The sequence below is a fragment of the Aythya fuligula genome, chromosome 1, assembly GCF_009819795.1.
Source record: "Aythya fuligula isolate bAytFul2 chromosome 1, bAytFul2.pri, whole genome shotgun sequence".
Classification (NCBI taxonomy): Eukaryota; Metazoa; Chordata; class Aves; order Anseriformes; family Anatidae; genus Aythya; species Aythya fuligula.
The window spans coordinates 44,003,227-44,025,228 of NC_045559.1; the positions used below are offsets into that span (position 1 = coordinate 44,003,227).

The window sequence follows — 22,002 nt, forward strand, 5'->3', positions numbered from 1 at the left end:
GCTGTAGGGACGAAATAAATCCCCCTGGCCAGAACAGGCAGTGATCATGCTGGCATACCAGTGATGGAGGGCAGAGCCATCCAAGCAGGTCTGCCTTGCAGCACGCTGCCAGGGAGTCCTTCAAGCCTTGATGCTTTGGCTCCAGCCTGCCCCTGTCCCACTCCCTGACCTACCTTCCAGGCCCATCTGGCATCCCTGATAGAATAGCCAGTAGCCACCATGGCTGTGCAAATTGCTTGTTCATGTGTGCCTTCAGCTCACTGTGGAAAGCCCATGCCCCCACGACCCACCCACTGCTGCTGCCCAGCACCAACTTGGGCTCTTGGAGGGAGGATGGATGGAGCCCAGTGCACCTGAGCAAGCCCAGCAACTCCTTGGGTGCCACTTGCCCCGAATTCTAGGGTTTAAGACCCTGTGATCTATGGGAATGTGGGAAAGCTGCAGGGGGAGCTGATTTTTCTGCTCTCCTCCTTCAAACTTTGGTAAACATGTTGCTAATGGGTTACAGAGAAAACCCTCTGAAGAGTTATTGTACCAAATCTGGAGGCTAATTTCAGTCATTAAGGTGCGAAGTGAGGGATTTTAGTGCTGCTTTAAGTGTAAATCTCAAGGCAGCTCCAAGGATCGGAGGCACTGATGATCCCTCCTTGATTATTATTAGTGGTTCTAATCTTTCCAGTGGAAAATGAACAGAAATGACACCCTCTTGTGTCATCTCTTATGCTGATTTATGTGAACTCTTGTCAGGCTGTGCAAGGGAGATTCCCACAGTGGCATCATTCTTGGGTAGGAAGGGAAAGAGGACCAAGAACCGTCTAATATTGCTGTTTGTTTAATTAGATATTGGCACTGCTTTCTAAATACTGACACATAAAGCTGCAATTCCCATCATGCTAATGGCATCCTCATCTCTTCAGAGCCTTGCTTCGTTGTTAACTCCTAACTTCATTGTTAACATGACTTGCCAGTGCAGGGAAGTCATGAAAGGGGTGTAGCTGTAATCTTGGTCCCCTGGAAGGTCTTTCTCAGTGCCAAAGCCCTTTGTAGGTTTGTTAGGCTGCACATGCCCATGGCGGTCTATGTCTGGCACTCACTGTACCAAAGTAATGCAAACAGCTGGGAAGGGAGAGCCAGAAGAGCATGTGTGATGCTATCATTGGTTGTTTTACACCATTACAAACGGTGACATGGCTAAGATTTTCCAGGTGGCTGATGATTTGGGGTTTGCTCAGTGTTTGGGTCCTGAATGGGTCTGGCTTTTGGAAAATGCCAAATAGTCTGCCTTTGAAAATAGATAGGTCTGTTGCAGTGTTTCACCCCAGGCTCCCATATGGCTGTTCCTTACACTGCACACATCCCCTGAAGGTCACAGCGTGTATGGAGAAATAGTGGTTGAGTTTCATTGGTTAGTGGACTTGGGAAAAGGAAGCAGCTCGAATCTTGATCCACTTTTCTATTTGTTTGAAGATGTTTGCCTGTTAACCAAGGCTTTATTACATTAGTAGGGGTTTCTCTGTGCTGTGTTCAGATGGGTGGAATGTGTGAACCCCTTGAAAGAACAGAAATTTGAGTGCCACCCTCTCCCACCCTCCTGGTATTGGTTCACATGGAGTTCACAAGGGACAAACTGAAGCTAGGAATCAGGAAATATTTCCTATTGTTGTGGTGTAATAGAGCAGAATAGCCTCTCATGTCTGCAATGGAAACGTTGCTTGTATAATTTTAGGAGAACTGGGCGAAGCAGGGGTGGGCAATGTCCTGGGGCTAGCCCTGCAGGCAGCTCAGTCACCTCTGCTTCTCACAGTGATGTGATACTACTGGTGCTAGAGCAGGTGTATAAAGGCAAAATCTACTTCATGCAACAGGATTGTGAATTGAAGTGAAATATATGAACAGGGGAAACTGTCAGAGTGCCACGGAGATGTCTTATAAGCCAATGAACTGTGAAATGTGTATTTGCCTCCCCCTCTTCCCCACAGTGTCATTCTGGATGGTCTGACAGTTAAGAAAACAATAGACTTGATTCTCTTTTACAGCAACACCGCTTCAACATGCTCTCACAATGTAGAAAGGCCTTGAAATGAGTGTAGCTGTAATCTTGGTCCACTTAAAGGTCTTCCCCACTGCCAGAGCTGAGTGAAGAGGCCTGAGGATAAATGAGACTGAAGCCTGGACTGTTTAATAGTCCATTTGTACAGCTGACATGAGATGGCCCAAAGCGGGGTGCCTTGCACAGAAGCGACGGAGCCTTTCCAGACAAAGCGAATCGTTAATATTGGCTGCAGGGATCTGCAGGGCTGATCACCCTGTAGTTTGATCTTGCAGAGTACATGGCATGACTCTGTCCCTAGGGAAAAGGACGTTCACTGGGCTACCCCAGCATCCCCTGGCCCTATTCCTAAGCTGCTTGAGAGGATCATATTGGGCCCCGTAAGGCATGCTGGCTCTAATACGGACAGAGCACTCACAGGTGCTCATTCCTCTGCTCACTGCAGCTTCTGTCATCATTGCCTCGATGTTTGAGCAGGGGAGGCTGTACCCACTACTTTACCTGTGGGCCATCGCTGTCCTCAAATGCAGTGTGAAATCCCCCTTGGACAGTGAGCAAAATGTAGGCTGTGGAGCATGTTGACATTGCTAATTGCTATGGATCCCTCTGCCCTTTGTGGAAAGGGGAAATCAAGGACTGTGGGCACATGTGTATGCATGTGACTTGTGCTTTCAGGAATTCAGTGAGCACCAACATGGGACATCACTTCTTTATCCTGGTCCTAAATGGGGGAAATGTAGGCCCTTTGAGGCGCGGCCTCAACTTTTGGTCCCAGTTCCTGGAGTATTTGTCCTGCTTCTACCACCCACTTCCTTTTAGATTTTCCTCTGCTGTCCCCAGCTGGACAACAGTTGTTTGTAGTATGCTCCTACTGTCCTAACACAAACTGAAGACAGGAAGGCAGGCTCTTGTGTTGGGTTCAGTTCTCAAGCATTAATGTTCGTCTTGCTCTTTTCTCTCTCCTACAGGTACCTGATCAATGTTACCTTTGAAGGCAGGAACCTGTCATTCAGTGAGGACGGATACCAGATGCATCCCAAGCTGGTGATCATCCTTCTGACCAAGGAGAGGAAGTGGGAGAGGGTAGGATATCTTTGATAATTCTCAAACTGTACCACACAGGAGGAGGATAGAGGAAGGCTCTGAGCAAATAATCCTCCTGCCCTCTGCACTCAGGAAGGGTCGGCAATCTCCTTGCATCCTGGGCCACTGGTATCTCCAATACCCAGGCTGCTGTCATCTCCATGCAGGATGCCTTTACATTTTTCCATTAGCATGCATAAAGAATTAATCAGCTTCCCTTCTGTCACCTCTGAACATAAGTTTCCCTGTCTTTCAGAGAAAAGACCTCCTTTGAGCCATGAGTTTCAATGGCAGAGACAGAAAATACTTCTCTGCGTGGCTTGAAGGCATTGAAGTTGTGTATGCTAAATGGCTATGACTGAGCTATAGCCACGCTTCGTAATATGCAGCTGTTAACTGTGCTTGATATATCTGGCCACTGTCATTCGCAATGGGATGGTGCATTAGGTAGAATGTGTACATGAGATCATACCAAGTTGCTCAAAGATCTAAATTTGCATATTTCTGAATAATTTGCATGTAACCTAAACCACCATTTTAGAAATGGTGTGGATTTCTGTGTTAGTGCAAAGCTTTGGTTCATTTCACCTCCCACATAAGTGTCAGTGGTCCAGGCTCAGAACAAGCATTCCCAAAGGGGTTGAATCAGCTAAGTAGCTTGGGGTAGCTCGAGGTAGTTATAAGATATAAAAAAGTGATGGAGGTGAGAAGTCAGAGCAAAATTAGAAGAATTCAGCAAAGCACTTAACAGATATGAAGCAGAGCTCAGCCTGGATGTGATCATGTGTATGGCTTAGAAAAATGTCCCCTCGACCCACCAGGCAGAGAAACCCTTCTCTCCTTGGCTGCTTGTCTCCTCTATGGACTTGCAAAAAGCCTGCATGGCTAAAGTCGGGAAGAATTCATGGAGAAATGAGAAAGAAATAGAGGGCTGTCAGGAGAAGTGCTTTCAGAAGAGGGCTGGAGGAGCAAGTGTTGAAGGAAGCAGAAGAGCCATCACATTAGTACTTGGCAGCAGAGGTCTCAGTGGGACAGGAGCATGGGGAAACATACAGCATGGCAATAGCATGTGCAGACAACCCTTGGACATGTTTGGAGGCAGGCTGGTTGGATATTGCACCGGCTGCTCCGGAATGTATCTCATGCCAAACTCTGCCCCTTGCATAACTGCACTAAAGCCCACCAGGCAAAGTGGATTTGTTTCTAGCTGGCATCAGATTTATTCTCACACAGGAAAATTCCACTATCATAGCAGGAAATCAAGGCAGTTGCAGCATGAATCCAGCTAGGGTATGTTGGCAGTGCAGCCTGTGGGCAATTGGTTGCTGGAATGCATTGCAGGCCTCTGAGGAGGCACAGATAAACATAGTCTTGTTTTCATCCTGCTTCTCACATGTACTACCCTGCTGCACCCTCAGTGACGGCTCAGGGTCTTCCATTAGCAGTAAGAGAATCTGTTCAGTCTCTGAGAGAATATCTGGGGTCTCTCAGCTGAGCCAGACAATTAGTGGAAGAGATGCTGGTGAGCTTGAGTGGTAGGGATTGGACCTAGGACCTGCCTGAACCTTGCTGTCTATGGGGACCACTTGGTGTGCATTAAGCCAGAACAGCTCTTCATTTTGTAGAAGCTGGACTGAAATGAGACCATAATGAGATATGGTATTAGTTGTATGAAAAGCCCTTAGCATTTTTTAAACACAAATGTTTTACCTTGAAGTGGGGTCCCACTCAGTGGGAAGATCAGATTGTTATAATCAAACTGAGGTGTTTGAATGTTTTCTTCCTGGAAAACACAGAAGTCATCTCCATCATGCTCTGATCACAGAAAAATACATTTCATAGCTGGTGCATCATAGCCTTGTTCTTAATTTTCTCCGTTCACCTGAAATGCAAGCATTAAAATGTAAGGTTGAAACAGCCCTTTGTGGCAATGATCATAATTTTGTTCCATGTTTGCAGAGTCAGACAAAGTGGAATGCTGGCCATTAACAGCAGCTCCCAGGCAATGCCATGATACAAACCATAAATTATTCATATATTATTAGCACACAATCCAAATAAGTTTGTAAGTGCATTGCTTTGCAGCGTAAAATCATCCAAAGTCTCACTATTTTTGCTAAATTAGCAAGGTGTTTGGTCCTAACACCTTCTAGGTAACACACAGAAGAAACTGCACAAAGAATGGGAGTTTCCCAAACACTAAGGCAGTAGGAGATGAAGGATGAAAGCAGCTGCATGAGAAACACTGATTCAGTCCACTTGTGTGCTTTCACAATAGCTCAGTCTTTAATTACATCGCTGCACACTTTTATCCATTATCAGATGCTGTGCCTGGAAGGAACATCAAGAGGTCATTTAGTTCCTCCCTCTGCCCAAGGGAAGGATCAGCTAGACTGAAATTATTCCTGACAGATGTTTGCTTCACCTTTTCTGAGAGTCCTTCGATGCTCCGTGAAATCCTGAGGCAATCTCTTCCATGGCTTCTTTCTCCTTACTCTGGAAAGTTTTTCTAACGCCTACCCTAGATTTCCCTGAATGCGGTTTAAGCCCATTACTACTTGGCATCTCCCTTGTGGACACAGAGAATTGTTTATTCTCTTTCTCTTTTTATGTTCCATATGTATGTTTGAAAGCTTCTATCATGTTGTCTCCCAGTCTCTGCTGTAGATTAAACAAGAATTTGTTCAGTCTCCTGTTAGGTCATGTTTTGTAGTCTTCTGATCATTTTTATTAGTCTCCTCTGGATTAAATGGCACAATTTTCTGCTCTGTATGGGGTGGTGCAGATGATTCTTGAAAGATGGCAAATAGATTGGGAGGTGTATGTCTCATGGGGTATGTATATATATATAAAGAAAGCTTTACAACAGGCATGAAGCCTTCCATTTTCTGAGCAGCAAAGATGCAGACAGTAAATGAACCTATTACCATATTTCAGATCTGTGAAATTTGCCGAGATTTTGATTTTTCATCCCAATATGGAAAGAAAAATCTTGAAAAAAGGACCAGTTACTTCAGAACAGGATTTCATTTTCCAGAAGAGCTACAGCTGTCCCCAGATCCTAATGCTGACAAATCTCTTGTGTCCTTCAGACAGACTGAAGCCCTGTAGAGCTGACAATCATGGAAGAACCATTTTCTGGAAAGGGGCAGTATCCCAAGGTCTTCTGCTATTTCAGCAACGAGTAACGATTCATCTCATGATAACAAATGTTTTGTGCTTCATTCACTTCTTGGCATAACTGTTCCTTAGGGGCAGAAGGCTACATGCCTTCTCTCACTAGCTTTTAATTAGCTGATTAGTAGAGCTCTTGCTTCATTGGCCATATGTAGTCTAGGTGTGTTTTGGGGTGCTTGGATGCCTCTGTTGTATTGAGTATAGAGGGACAGGCATGTGAGTACTGGTGAAGGAGATCTACCCCATGGCCCTGCCTCAATACAGCAATGAGCTGGGGCCAGAGGTCTTGTAAGGTGAGCCAAAGGCTAGGCACTGCACTAATTTTTTTGTCTGTGGTGTTTTGTGTAGGAATAGTTTTCACCCAGTTTCTTTACTGGTTGCCTTTCTCCTCTACTCTCCTATAATTCCACATATGATGATGACATATTTTGGGGTCCGTGATCTTTTTGTGAGAGCTGGCAGGTGCTTCTCTCAGCTTTTGCTCGTATCCACCTTCTCTGCTGAGGCAACGCACAGCAGTCATGTCCCATTAGCTCTCAGCTCCTCCTTTCTGCTGCCTCCCTTTCCTCCAGTGACCTTGGGGATGACACAAACCTCACTTTCTCTGAGGTTTTCTTTGAGATTCTTTCTCTGCTTTAATTTCTACCCATCAAACACTTTCTTTTTTTGTTGTTGTTGTTGTTTTCTTTTTCCCTTCCAAAGCATAATGATTAACATAGGAGAATTGTGAGTTTTGTATCAATTCTGTCGCCCGGTTGATCTCAGCCTTTCCATTTTGCTGAGGCTTTTCTGCTTCTTCCCTCTGGTGTGTCACTGGGGATTTGGAGCACCTCTCCACATGCTAATGACAGCAACCTCTTGTGCTGCCCAAAAGATCCCTTTGATTTACAAGTTTCCCAGGGCATCTTTTTGCATGAATAACCCAGTAGCTCCTGCTCCTGGCTGGGTATGCAAAGCCCTAAATGATGGGTTTGTCCAGGGTACCACTACAAAACATCTTAGAGGAGACAGATGGGAAGCTTATGCTGAAAGCTTCATTCTCCCTGATGCATGTACTAATCCTCTGCCCATACCAACCCTCACCCCTTCTGAAGATGAAATGTTTGCCTGCTGCTCCTGTAATTATCAGTGTCTGACTTTTGAACTCCTGAAAATCAATTAGTAGCATCTGTTCCGCTTCTTGTAGCCATCGGTGCAGCCATGATTACAAGTTCACAGACAGGCTGCTCCTAGCCTGTTCCCCTACACCACTAAACACGTTAGTGCTCCCTGGGAATGAGGCTGTTTGCTGTGACATTCTGTTGGCAGTCTCAATGACCGCCACCTTGCAACAGGGTGAAAAGTGGTCCCACTGCTTGCTGCCACATGGGCTTTCCAGAGCTGTGTTCAGCCTGGGTTGTAGTCCACATAAGGTGAATTTCTAAATCAATGAACTTGTGTGACCCTGTTCCCTGCTTACCACAGAGATGTGTTATGCACATCTGTGCTCAGGAAAGGTTCCCTCAGGATGTAGGAGGGAGCCACAGGAAGGAAGAAGGATTGAGGAAAGTAAAATGGAAAAATAAGATTTGTTTTATCTAGGAAAAAAAAAAAAGAAAAAAAAAAAAAAGAGAGAGAGAGAAAGGGGAAAAAGATACATCTTTGGACATCTAAAACATTGTTGACAAAGGACTTCATGGCCAGTTGCCTTTTGTGTCCACAGTGAGTAGGATGAAGAAGAAATCTTGCTAAATTTTCAAGCAGAAATAGTTCAGTTATAGATGTAGGGAGCTGTCTAATCATTAGCATGGTGAGACACGGCAAGGCTCATTTGCTGGTGAGGCTCATTTGCTGGAGGACACACAGACCCTGCACTGTTCGGTATTTTTCTGTCTCTATCCTGTCCTGCTTCAGAGCAGAAGAATGCAGTAAATGATCTCATGTGGTTCTCTGGCAGCCTACATTTCTGTGATTAGGTGAGCAAGATGAACCCAAAGAGTGTCTCATAAGAGCCCTCTTGTTTGATAGGAAGGAAAATCTAGGTCATGGATAGACTGATCAGCAAAAACTTCAATCCTCACCTGGTGAGGACATCGTTTTTGCATCCTTTATCATGTACCTTTTATATGATCAGGCAGCTGTTTGATGGCCGCAAACAAAAGCCCTTATGGAGGCACATGTCACCTCCAGGAGTCTGCAGCTTTGGAGGTCTGATGAACGCCACAGAGATGCTAAAGAGGCTGTAGCTTTTGATAGTTTTGCAGCCTTCAGAGCAGTAAGAAACTAGACACCACCTGCTTCTGTGGGACCAGGAGACAGTAGTGACCGTGACAAATGTTGTTTGGGAGCATCTCTCTGTGAATCACAAGCTCAAAGAGAGAATTATCCTCTGTTAAGGAAAAAGATGTATAGGCCTAGTCTCGAGTCTTTCTGCACATTAAAATAAGTGTTCACAGTCATTTCCTTCAGTGTTCCAGTGGCAGAAATAACAGAGAAGGAGAGAAGAGGACTGAAAATCTGGTTGGTATTCTTGGCTTTTAGTAAGAATCTGTGTGGTACTGGCCACTTCATGAAGAACCAGTATGAATCATGTGTATGTCAAGTTGCCCAAGAGAAGGAAGGATTTTGATTTATTTAATTATTTCATGTGCTGAAGAAGGCTCTTTAAAAATAAGAGAGGAACAAGCATGTAGGGCTATGAGGTGAAATCTGCAGCTGTACAAATGTAAGCATCTTCTCTGAAGGCCCTCCCTTGCCTTTGGAAAGATGACTAGGTCGTTTGAGGCAGTTTCCTCCTTGAGTTATCTGGTGCCCACCTGAGCAACCTTTTCTGATCACTTATACAGGCATGCACAGATATGCTTCTTTCACTGGGGTGGAAGTTTTTTCTTGGGTCAGGTTCTACTCTGTGTGCCGAGTTCTGGCATCTTGATGTCCATGGACTTCACAATGGAAATGTTTTTTATCCCACCAGTTCCTTTTATGGTGAGACAAGATTGGATTGTTTTTGCCAATCAGTCTTGTTTTGCTAATTTCCTTGTGTACATGGGGATTTATGACTCATTGTCCCTGAAGAGAAATGGCATAGGAGTTTGCTTAAACCTACTCAGATTTAGTGACTGATTCTGTTCCCATAGAACCAGTTTTTAGAAGGATATAGCTTCACTTAGGGCAGATGGATCACTCTGGATTTAAGCACACATAGCTGAAATTAGAATGGGACTCTGTACATGCATTTGCCCCCTTATTTCTGGAGTGTTTTTTTCTGGACATTTCTCTAAGAGATCAAAATTTGCTGAATCCCTTGCTTCTCATTAGACAGCAGGCTTGCATCAAAGAATACATATTTTATGGATACCCCACTCCCAAGCAAGTGTCCCTTAGATACCTGATCTAGGTCACATCTGATAGCTTTGTTGATGACCCTGATTCAGTCAGACAACCAGATGGCTTTACGCATGCACCTATGCTGCACCCACTGCCAGGATTTGGACTGGCTTCTCACAGTTGTCCAGGATCCAACTACTGTATGGATTTATGGCTAATTATGGCCATGTTAATCTTACACTGACTCTTAAGGAAAAGGGCAGCTGCAAGTGCGACACAAAGCTTTCCTTATCAGGTGATAAATGCAATGATCTTTCTGAAAAAGCCTCCAACTTAAATCTTGTGGACATTCTTATCAAATGGTATCTTTGCTGACTGATTGTATCAGAGTGTTAGATTAGATTACTGCGGCCTGCAGTAATGAGCTAGTCCATCTCTTTGACCAAAGAGAGACTTGCTGGATGCCCCCTCCTAACCATACAACAGTGTAAGCTGTTTGCTCTCTTTGCCTCTTGCTGAAGCAGTTCCTGACTTTGTTTGCTTGAATTTTGAAGTATATTTTTATGATTCATGAGCCTGCAGAAAAATATTCTGGCTCTTTTCCACCAGGCTCTACTCTTTGGCTACCAGAGGGAATACTTACATTGAAACAATGACAGCTTCTTGGAGAGACCTCGTCCTTTAGTGCAAATCAGATATTAGAAAATATGGAGATCTTTATTAAGCACAGTCAGTATTGGGATGCTGCCTATCATTCCCATGCTGGTAGAGCTGATCTGAGTGCTTGCAGCTGTCTGACCTTTACTGGGGTTGCCAGCCTGACTCCTTGGACAGGGCAACCCTAAGGACCATGGCTGGTGTACTGGTGCTGTAAAACTGTCCAGTTGGAGGAGAAAGAAGGCTGATCTTGCCTTTGTTTTCTGGGAGGACAGCTCTAGTCTGGGGCTTTCTTCCAGCTGACTTGCCTGTGCCACACAGTGAGGAGCTCACTGTTCCTCTTTGCTGCTTCTACGTGCAGTTACTTCTTGTGTGTTGTCATCACTGTCCCCAGCACCCAGTTATGGACCTGGGACTCTGCTCTGCAGGGAGCTGCATGAGAGCTAACCAGAAAGGGGCTTCTACCCCAAAGTTGTTACACTTTAATTAGAAGACAAAAGGCAGCAGATGGGTACAGATGGACTAACGGGGGAGTACTCGGGAACAATCAGACAACATTAGTCAGCATGGTAGGCAGCAGGCTTTACACACCAACTGCGTAACTCTTCTGAAGGGTTTGATAGACAGAGGAAAATTATAACGGACTTTGTGCAGGCTTATGGGGCCTCGTTGAGAGTATGAAGGGCAGATGAGAAAAAGCAGTAAAGGTGCTTTTGCATGCTTTAAACACAATGCTGAGAAGGTGCAACAACTCAAAAATACTCAGTATTGCTGGAAAGTTTCTAATCTTCTTAACATGTGGTTATAATCCAGCTTTATAGAGATCCAAAACCACCTAGGGTATGGCTACACCTTGTGATTCATTACCTCCTTCCTTTGCAGAGCTGGTGCCAGAACCACATTTCTTGTGGTCAGAACCACTCCTGCTTGCCACTCACTTTGAGATTTCTGGGGCATGTCCCCTGCTGGTGTGTACTTGTGTCCACTTCATTGTGAGCGTTTCATTGATTGTGGGGATGTGTTGCCCCTGGTTGCTGACAATAAATACCCTTATCTTAATTCAGATGATAGCTGAGCTCCTGTGGGAAGATGAGCTTTAAAGAACGAGTGTAGTAATTAAATACTTCTATCACAAGGCCTTATCAAGAATCCAGTCCATCATCCTTGATCAATCAATGACATCCTCAAAAGAAATGGAAAGGGAGGTGTGACTGGGTTAGAAACGAAAGAAAGAAACGTAGCTGTTCTTTTGTATTTTCTGGTGGCTAAAAAAGATTCAAATTTCTGTTTGAGTCAACACAAAATATTTTGGACCTGAAAAATATTTTTTCTCAGGTCATCTAAATGTATCAAAACCATTTTGTAGCATAGACAATTTTTGACAGAAAAATGGCAAATAAGAAAGAAAATTTCTAAAGCTTTCATTTTGTGCATTGCCATTTTTTAGCAAAGTATTTCGTTATGATATATCTAAGTGATATGTACTGACGTTTTAAGGTCCTTCTCCCTTCCACTCTTTTTAGCCCAAAACTCTTCGCAAATATGCAAAAGAAAAACAGTCGAGAAAAACACAAGAATTTTGGTGGCTTTAAGGCTTGACATTCGTGAAGGCATCAGGGTAGAGAGGAAGTAACCAACCAAACTGAGCTGGGAGAAAGTGCTAACATACATGTAGCTTCTGCTGAAGTAGCCTCGCAAGGAGTGGAAGTGCCCCCACTGCCTGAGGGAGTGTTTTCATCTGTTAGATTGCATTTGCTTGAAGCTCTGTCTCATGTTGATGTCTCTGCTTGGCCTGTGATTCCTTTGCTTTTTCTATGTTTATATTTCCTGAATATTATGATCTGGAGGCTCTGTTTTCTTTCCATTGGGCTTGAGAGAAAGGAGGTGATGCTATGCCCTCATTTGCATATTCATACGGCCCTACATTTTTCTTTCTTTTTGTTTTCTTTTTGTTTTTCTTTTTCTTCTTCCTCCTCTCTCCCCATTTTTTTCCAAGGGCTTTGGCAGTTTGCTTTTCCTGGAGTAGAAGCCAGACTGCACTTGCTTCTGAGATCATTTGAAACAATTTTTTCTTAATATGAAATTGCTCAGACTTTTTTATTCAGTAAGGAGTAGCTTGTTTGTGGTGTCTTTGGCTTGGTTTCAATCCTCTGGTGTTGGTTCTGGCCAGTGTTCCTGTGCTTGGTTCTCACATGCTCCTCACTTGGTTTTGAATCCTCTTTGTGCTTACTGGCTTGGATTGGCTTAAAGCTGACCTGCATCTTGGCAGTATTTTTTACAAGACCAGTCTTTTCCCTCGTGTTTTCCTCTGCGCTGTTATGTGTTAGCTTCTCCGCTACTCTGCGAAGGTATCTTGGTGTTAAAACTGTGGTTATCACTGCAGCTACTGTGTGCTTGAGTTGCTCTCACTGCTCATGAACTCTGGCATGCGCTTGGTGCCATCGATTTGAGTGTACAATATGTTCAGTGTCGCTTGTTTTCCCTCTGCCTCAACTGTGTTTTCCCTGAGTCTGTAATTTTTTCAGACTGCCTTCGCTAACGTTAGATGCCAGTGCTCACTCGTTCCTTGCCATGCCATGGTGCCTGAGTTTGTGTCACTGCCCCTTGGCCTTTCTTCCTTGGGAAAGGGTCTGGCGTTTATGGACCCAGGTTTATTTCTAAGGTGTGCTGGGGGTTGTACTGCCTTCTGCTGAGTCAGGAGTTTGCCAGGTTTATTTAATTTTTTTTTTTCTGCTGGGCTAGCTGCATTCTGCAAAGTCTCCTACCATGCCAAGCCCGGAAGATTATTTGACAGCCTTTCTTGCTCCTGTTTAAGCTTTTGACTTGGTCTGCATTTCGTGTGACAGTTTCTAGTGCTTGTTTTCCTTAGGTTTATTTCCTCAGTTCCTGTACCAATAATGACTTACATTTCTATTGTTCCTTCCTTTGAGAAGGATCCTAAGCACTTTACAAAATTAACATACAAGCAACATTTCACTCTGAGTAACGTTCAGGCACTCGTGGTGGAATGGGGTTAGGCTGTTTAGTGATGCAAAGCAGCACCGTGAAGCGGTCTAGGATAAGAAAGAGGAGTCTCAAACAGAAGGAGGTGAGTTTTTGAATGGACCCTGGCCAATTTTATTCCCAAAGTCTATTTTGGGAAAAAGTGACGTAGATCAACACCAGGAAATATAAACCCTTTGTCCTTCTCTTTCCAGATGATACTGCCTAAACCTCAGAAATATGGTGGGAGGAAGAAGTGATTTTGTGAAAAAAAAAAAAACATAGTTTGGGATCAATGAAAATATTCATTAATTTTGGTCAGATCTGAAGGATTTGTTTTGGAAGTTTCATTGCTGTAAATGAAAACTGACATTTGAGTGTTTTCGTGTAGGCTCACAAAAGTCTTTAGATGCTGTTTGGAGAGGCAACGTGGAGGAGGAGATGGCAGCATCTCCTCCAGATCCCAGTTAGCCAGACGCTGAGGACAGGATCCTAGGCAGTGGGAAAATGGTGTTCAGATCCATTCTGCCTGATTCAAAACCAAGGTTGAAACTGAGGTCTCTACCACCTCTCAGGACACAGATCTAACCCTTGGGACTGGGATTTTATTTTATTTTATTTTATTTTATTTTATTTTATTTTATTTTATTTTATTATTTTATTTTATTTTATTTTATTTTATTTTATTTTATTTTATTTTATTTTATTATTTTTGAAAAATGCTATTTCCTTCCTAGTGAGTGGTGGAGGTCTTTTCAGATTTCTTTTTTTTTTTTTTTTCATCTAAATTTATACCACTTTTATTAATAATGTTTGATTACAATACATATGTGTGTGTGTGTGCTGAATGGAAGAGTTTGATAAGTGGAAAATTAAAAAAAAGCAAACAGACTTGGCTTTATGCTGAAGCAATACCTTATTTTTTTCCTGTGTTCTTCAAATGTTGCTTTAAAAAATATGTTTTTGCATAACTAATTTCCTAATCAGAGTGCTGTGTTGGAGCATGTAGGGCCAGCACTTGCAATGGTGGGGAAACTTGCTACCCACTGTGTAACAGGACATAAGCTAGAGTGGGCAGCACTAATAGGTCCTGCAGATCCTTTCATTCTCCTGGTAAGTCCACCTTGGTATTACTTAATCCTTTGTATTTTCAAAAGAAATAGCTTTTGCTGTCAAATCAACTTATATTGGGTGCAGCAGTGGGCAGCAGAGGTGTGCTTGAAGTTTACCAGTCTGAGCAGCATCACATGACAGTCTCACTGTCCAAGCTGGGACACTCAGGAATTTCAATAGAAAAAGTCCTTCCTTCTGCAGTTATCTTTTCATTAGGGCTGGAGTTCTTTGTATCACTGCATTTAATTGTGTTTGCTTTCTAAAGACTATTGGTATTATAGCAGCATCACATTTCTGCAGTTTTTCTGCCTCTGAGAGACTACCTGTGGACAGCTGTTTCCCATGAGCTTGTGTGCATAGATCAGCCCACATCTGCAGGTTTCTCCTGCTCCATACCTTGTATCTTTTTCTACAACTGATTGATGTTTAAGGTCCTGGCTTTCGGGATGACCGAGGAACAAACCCATACCAGGCCGTGTCTGTATTCGAACAGTTGCTCTCATTCGTGCTCTGTCTCCTGTGTTTGGTCCCAGAATAAATCCTGCATGTGTATATATTTTCCTGCTCATTGCCCAGACACCTTGCTCCAACCTGGGACTAATGGAGACGCTGTCTTACAAATAAAGATTAAAAGAGTACAGTCTGGTGAAATCCACACCATGGACTCTCTCCATTAAGAAGTCCCCTGCCTCAGATAAACACTCTGAAGTATTCCCAGGGTTTACTGTGTAATGTTACATGAACTTTAGTTAAAACCTGCTTTCTCTTGGTAGCCTTTTTCTTACCGGACACACAGCTGGTTGCTGAGGACAGATTTTCCCGAGGCATTATTTTTGCCAGACAGGGAGTATGATAATTTTCTGCAAGTGTTTGAAGGGTGTAATCAATAAGAAAAGGATGGACTTCTTTAGGACAATTTAAATGAGTGCAATTAAAGAGTAATGGGGAGGCATGAGGTAAAGCAAAAGTGAATTCAAGCAGAATATCAGGTATAGGTGGGTTCTTTTAGGAGATGCAAACCAGTTGTCTGGGGAGCATGGTGGGAGCCTGGTTGCTGTGGCTATCAAATATGGGACAAGACAGACCAAATGGCAGGCAGGCATAGTGGTACTGACTGGAAAGGCATCCACTGATTTTTTTATTTTCACTGTTCAGGCCGTTCTGTGTGCGGCTCTGGAGGCGCAGCAGCACAGCACCCCCAGGGAAATCCTCCCTCTCCCAGACATGCTCTTCCCCCAGCCACCCCCTCTGCCCTCCTGCGGGTGGAAGCATGGAGGACATTTCCTTCACCCTCTGCATGAAGGTAAGATGCAGGGAGAGGGCAGAGAAGCCCTCCAGCACCCTGACAAGCATGGCAGGGCTCTGCACCACCCATCCTGCGCTTGCGCGGGTGGAATTTTCCAGGAGCGTCCCCCTCCGCCACCACCACCCCTCTGCAAACTTCCAGAAACGCAACTCATGAAAATGCATTCTTAGCACACAGCTGACATGGTCAACATCTGGTTTACAAAGAGAGTGCTGTGAGAGATTTGAAATTGCTGCACTGTGGAAAAAAAAATGGTTTGGGGTAATTATAGATACCTAACAATACAATTTAATTTCTTCTGCTGTATCTTTCCTATATAGTGGATCTGGTAATACTTCAAAGAGCTAAAAAAATTCAGATAGAGGGCAGTGAGAGGGGTAGGTAAGGAAGAGAAAAAGCCCCCCACAGTTTCAGTTAGGATCTGAAATGAAAGGAAACATGAGTGGAGGAATAGATGCTTCGCAGTCCTGCTTCAGAAAGCAGGTCTTACTGTGTGGGGGACCTTTGCCTTTATTGTGCATTTGCTGTGGGTAGGGGAGGAGGATGAGGAAGATGATGAGAGAAGCTGAGGAAGACAGGACCTCCAAGCACAAACTCACAGGACATGGGGAGCATAGCAGAAAGCCTCACTGGCAGCTGTGGTGCTATTTGGCCCCAATTCTGCTGGGCAGGCTCAGAGCTTGGGACCAGAGGGGAAAAGGAGGAGATACTCCTAAGGTCAGACCTATGAGCAGTGGTGGGACTGATTGCTCCAGAAGGCAGTTCAGAGTGGCTAACTCAGACCCCTGCTCGAAAACCCCTTTGCTTCCTCTGATACAGAGGGAGCCTGCAGAGACCAGCCACAGCAGGCTCAAGTGGGGACAAGCCTGGATCCCAGCAAGGTCTCCTCTCTGCCTCCAAAGTGCTCTTAATGTTGGTACCACAGCTCCTGTGTAGGCTGTGTGTGTCCACAGCCAAGACTCCTGCTGGTATTGCAGAGCCAGCTGCAGTGATAGGTTCTCACCAAAAAGCGAGCGCAGTCTCTGGAGATGCTACAGCATGAACAGCACTGGGGACCATTGAACGTTTCTGTAGAGTCCATTGGCAGGAGAATGCTGCAGGACTGCTGTTTAAGTTGGCCAGGAATGCAGCCAGGGTTGCAGTGGGAAAGGCAGAGTGAAGAAGCAGCCCGTGTCTTGAGCTCCTGCGACAGTGCATGCTGTCTGTCTGCCCATGTGCTGGATGCTGGATGCTGCATCCCACCTCAGTTGCTGGCTCTAAGAAAACTACAACTGTGCAGAGGGGAACTGAAAGGCAGTAGAGGTTTCCTAAAGCAATGATGGAAGGTCTGCAAGAGACTTCAAGCTGAAGACTTGTGAACTGATACAGCTTCTCCTGGTAAATTGTCCTCTGCGGGCAAGCTCCTAGTATCATTTAATTTAGAGAAATGCACCAAATGGAATATAATGAAGATATTAATATTATGAAAGTGTAACTGTTATCCTGGAAGAAGCACTGGTTAAGACTCATTTGTCTATCATGTTCATTGGGGCTTGTCTCAGTGATGCAATCCTATGAACTGCCGATGTTGGTGTGCAACACCATTTGTATGTAGTCCTCTGAAGGGAGGAAGGGAGGGGACATGCATCTTTGAATGACTCTGTCCAAACGTAACTGAGATTATTTTTTTTTTTTTTTTTTGTGAAACAAACAAACAAAACAAAACACCTTTTTCATATGAGGTGCTTGTTTTTCTTGAGACATTCCAACTTTTTGTGAGAAAGCTGAGGAGTTTGAAAGAACTACTCTAGAGTCTTTTGTTGCTATAACCAGTACAAATTGATTTTTTGTTGTTGTTCTCAAATTTTTGTATACAGTTTTAAAATTTTCAGCAAAAGAAATGATGTCAGGGACCTCCTCTCATTTATATTCAAATGAATATTTCTGTATGTTTCAGGAAGCCAAGAACCAGATGATTCTGGTATTAAAAGAAGGAACGTACTCTTTGCCAGTGTACCTCCTTCAGAGGAAATTACCATCTCTGCTCCAGAAAGTTATGCAATGATAAATGCAAAACCATGCAGACACTGACAGGAATAACTGAACCTTGCTTTCAGAAGAAACAGCTAAAGGTAGATACCAGTGCAAGGTCAAGGTCCTGAAGCTGCAATCTCTTTCCTATTGAGGGCTGATGAAGGGTATGGTGAGCATGGGCACAACTGAGTGGCAGAAACACATAGAAATGGTTGGAATGGGGTATAAGAATTAATGCTAAATATTTATGCAGCCTCACAACTTTACAAGATGGTTGATAAAAATTAAAGCAAAAACATGGTGCTCTGTGTTTGAACGGCCTCTCTTGTGGGCCACCTAAACATGAACCTCTAGAGAGAGTCATGCAAAGCCTTTATCTTTTCTTTGCTGCCTTGCACCCTCTCCCTCTCCCCTTTCCTTACTCCAGAAGTTTTTGTGCTGCTGCAAATTGGACTACCCTGTGTTGTAATGATGCTGTAAAACTGGTACTGCGGTTCCCAATCCAACCCCTCTTTGTGGGGCCAAGCAGCACCTTTGTATAATGGTGGGTTGGCACCACTTGCCTTGCTCTTTCATGTGACGTGTGCAGGCCTGGGATGGCTTATCAGGATTGTTTCCAAATTACACCTCCAAATAGTGCTGGGCTGGACAATGGTGCAAAGGTCAGCAGAGCCAGAACAAGCAGGCAGTCAAGGAAAAGAAGAAGGAACTAGAAGTGTAAGGGTTAAAATAAACAACTCTCATGAGATCTGCACTGAAAGCAGATCGATTACATCATTGTTTCCAAACCCATGTCTTGGGGAAGAGACTAAAAGAAAGGTTACTTTTGCTTAGAATTTTGCTGTTGCTGGTCATTTATTTCTGAAGCAGTTTGGAGAGCAGTGAACCGTATGTATGCTGTCATGTGGCCAGTCAACTATCTACCTGCAGCATAATACAAACAGTGCTAAAAAATGTAACTGGCTTCAAAGATTTTCTAACATCACCCTGACCTCTGTAGAAAGAGGAGGAGGCAGGTTACCAGCCTCACAGGAGCAACTCTAGGAGATATTGCAGAGCTATTTTTTAAAGTAGATGAGCTCTCTCTCTGACTGCTTGCCTGCCAGAGGGCTTCCTTGTAGGAGAAGGTGCTTGCTGAAATATCTGTGTGGAAGCAGATCTGAAGAACTCTGATTTTCTTCACCTCTTTCAGGCCAAGTTTGGGAATGGCAAGGCTGTAAAGGTTGTAATAACCAGCATTCGGTTGCTGGATTGCCTACACACCTTCTATAAACACCTCTTTTCTGCTTCCTTCAGCTGCAGGGTAGTTTGAGGTAATTGCTTATCTATGCAAGGGCATTTGGTCTGGGGAATAAGACTTCCATATAAGTGCTAGGGGCATCTTTCTGGTAGTTTAGGAGGATGAGGTTTGGCTGGAAGAGGGCACAGAGTCTCAGAAGCACTCGACAATGTTCCACTTTGCCTGTGTAGCCTGTATGGCTCACCTCCAGGTACAGGGGTCTCTCATCTTTTTGATGTTGGGCAGACAAACAAGAGCACCATAGTTATTAAAAGACATCTCTGTTTTGATTTGTGTTTTGTGCCCTTCATGCTGAGGTCATTATCTCTCTTGCTACTGTGTGCCACAGAGCACTGTGCAAGAACCTGTGTTGAAGTCATACTAAGGTTAATCCATTTCAATGAATGATGTTCATGCACTGATCCGACAGCACATCCTTTTTTCAGTGGTGGGCCTACCTTTGTTTGTGTCTCTGGGTGTAGCTGAAGGTGCTGAATTTGCTCTCCAAATCCCTCTCTGGCTTTATAACCTGACTATTTTTTAGTTTTGTACTACAACCTACATTGGAATTAACTAGATTAATTGAGCTAAAAATCTGTGTATTTGTGCATGTATCTTACCAGTGGTGTGATCTTGGCACATGGTGCTACATACTGATACATTCTTCCATGCCCTTGGTAAAATGCAGATGAAGGTTGTTGACCTTTAAGACAAGTAGCACTGCCTGCCTGTTTGCTCAGGCTGTTCCTGAGGAGAATGGTAGTACAGGGAGGTGTCGGGTATATTTCTTCTTTATGGGCTGTGGAGGTCTCTAATGTCATTTTCTGACCTTGTGTTAATTGGAAGTGTTTTCATGGGTGTTTTTCAATTTTATTGCTATTGCACTTGAAGAGATTGAAATAATACACAGTACTGAATGGGAAATAAATAAAGCCAATGATCTTATGAGGTTTGGCAAACCTTACGTCTGTGGTGCCTGGAGCCTCCTTGTTGGTTAATAAACTATTTGTCCTTCTTTCTCTGGCTTCTCTTCTGGAGAAAGGGTTCTCACAGGATCTCTCTCTTACACGCAGCAAACACCAGAAATGCTGCTGAGGACCAAGAGGCCAGGCAACGAACAAGGGAGGCATACTTTGACTTGGGGGGATGTAGGAGGTAGGAAATGGAAATGTGAAATATAAAGTGACAAAACAAAGTTGAGGGATTTGTTGACTTCTTTGTTAATTAAGAAGACAAAAGCTGGAGAGGTGAGGGGAAGGGAGAGGAGGAGGCAATCAGACAAAGTGGCCTTCTTCTGGGTTAGGTCAATGCCTCTAATTTCCCTAGAAAAAAGACTGATGGACTACAGAAAACTTACATCAAAAGTCCCAGGGAATAAGACTTGACTGGTAAATGAGGAGCAGCACAGTAGCCTGGGGAAATCTTCAAGCCCTGGTGCTGTAGCAGTGCATGAAGTTGTTTCCTCTGTTCTGCTGGTGCACCAGAAGCAAAATCATATCTGGCTGAACCTTCTGGATTGTGGATGGATTGATCTACACAGATTGCTTTTATCATCACTTGCCATTGAAAAAGGTGCTTCATGTTATGGAGACAGCACTTTCCTTCCCATTATATCATGGTCCTCTGGAGATACCTGCACCTGCATAACCATGGCTATGGAAGAAGAATTTGGTTGAAAGCTCATAGGGATGCCCCTTTTGCCACATACAGAGAAAAGCCTCTAAACTGTTTTGTGCAGTTCACTAAAGCTGTCTTTGATAAGCACTTTTCTGAATCTACTGAAGGAGACAATTTTATTTGCTTTGATTTCCATCTTCAGTCTTTGACAATGAAGTTTACAAAAGGACCTCTTTCTGGGATAAATAAGCTCAAGATTTATTGCTCAAGAATGAAAATTTTTTACCTACTCCCATTCTCAACAAATTAATTTATTTGAAAAAAAGGAACATCTTGGCATTTTATAATTCTCTGTCCTGAAGCTATGCTGAGTATCAATGGTATTCTGGCCTGTGGACTGGGGTAAGTGTCTTTTCTTATTGCATATTTTTCAGTGGTACTATTTAATGCAACACTGTAAGCAGCAACTGCCTCTTTAAAGGAGATGCTAATTTTTTTTTGGTCTTTCTGGTAGTACCATTGGTGTCTGTAATGGAAGGCATGTAATATAGACAAACTCACTCCTCCTTTCTCTCTAATCTGTGTACAAACTCTCCATGAGAAACAGAGGACAGATGAAACTATCCTTGTGTGACAATTTCCCTTACTTACCTCCTCTTGACACTGGGTCCAGAAGTCAACTTTACTGGCTGCTGAGAAAGAGGCACTTGGAGAAATGGTGGCTGAAATTAAACTTGCAAGAAAAAGAAGTGACAGAGAGAAGTACTATTTGACAGAACGTGTCAAATCCAGAAGATGTCCTTCAGGGAAAGGCCTCTGCCATTTGGTTTCGTAGCAAACACAACCCAGGAGGCTTTCACTGGTGATGATGAGAAATAGGGATTTTTTTTTTTTTCATCTGCTAAGAAAGCTCTGTTCTATGCAACAGGCTTTTCTGTCCTTGGCTATGAGTGTAGCATCTCCACAGCAGGTTATATGTTCATTGTGTTTTAGTATTGCCAGTACATGATGTGGGAGACTTCAGAGTGGTTCAAGACATCTTATTTTCTCAGTAACAAGGTAGGACTGCCTTATGCTCTCTGAAGAGCAAAGTGAGTTTGATTTCTGGGATGTCATTCCAGTCTCTTCCACAGATCCTGAAAGCAGTTAAAAATGCTGGTGTTATATGAATATCCAGTGATTTGGATTCAGAGGACAAGGCTTTGTCCCTAGGATATTTTGAGTATGATCTCCCAGGGCTCAGGAGAAGAAAAAAACCTTAGTGATAGAGACAAGCACTTATCCTGGTCCTGCATGTACTACTATATATTGGTTAGAGATACTGGTCCCTGCAGTGTGTGCAGAGCACTGCCTCCTTCTCTGCATGTGCATGCACTGCCTAATGCACCTTCACTTCTTTCGGTCTTGATTTATAACCTG

General features: G+C 43.7%; 1 protein-coding gene across 1 annotated transcript in view; it reads left to right on the forward strand.

Moving 5' to 3' along the window:
- The window catches only part of GRIN2B (glutamate ionotropic receptor NMDA type subunit 2B), a 196,272-nt gene that overhangs the window by 120,559 nt on the left and 53,711 nt on the right, over positions 1-22,002 (forward strand). The window contains exon 4 of the mRNA XM_032207593.1: positions 3,019-3,133. Within this exon, the coding sequence (XP_032063484.1) occupies positions 3,019-3,133 (115 nt within the window). The remainder of the gene's footprint in view (positions 1-3,018; positions 3,134-22,002) is intronic.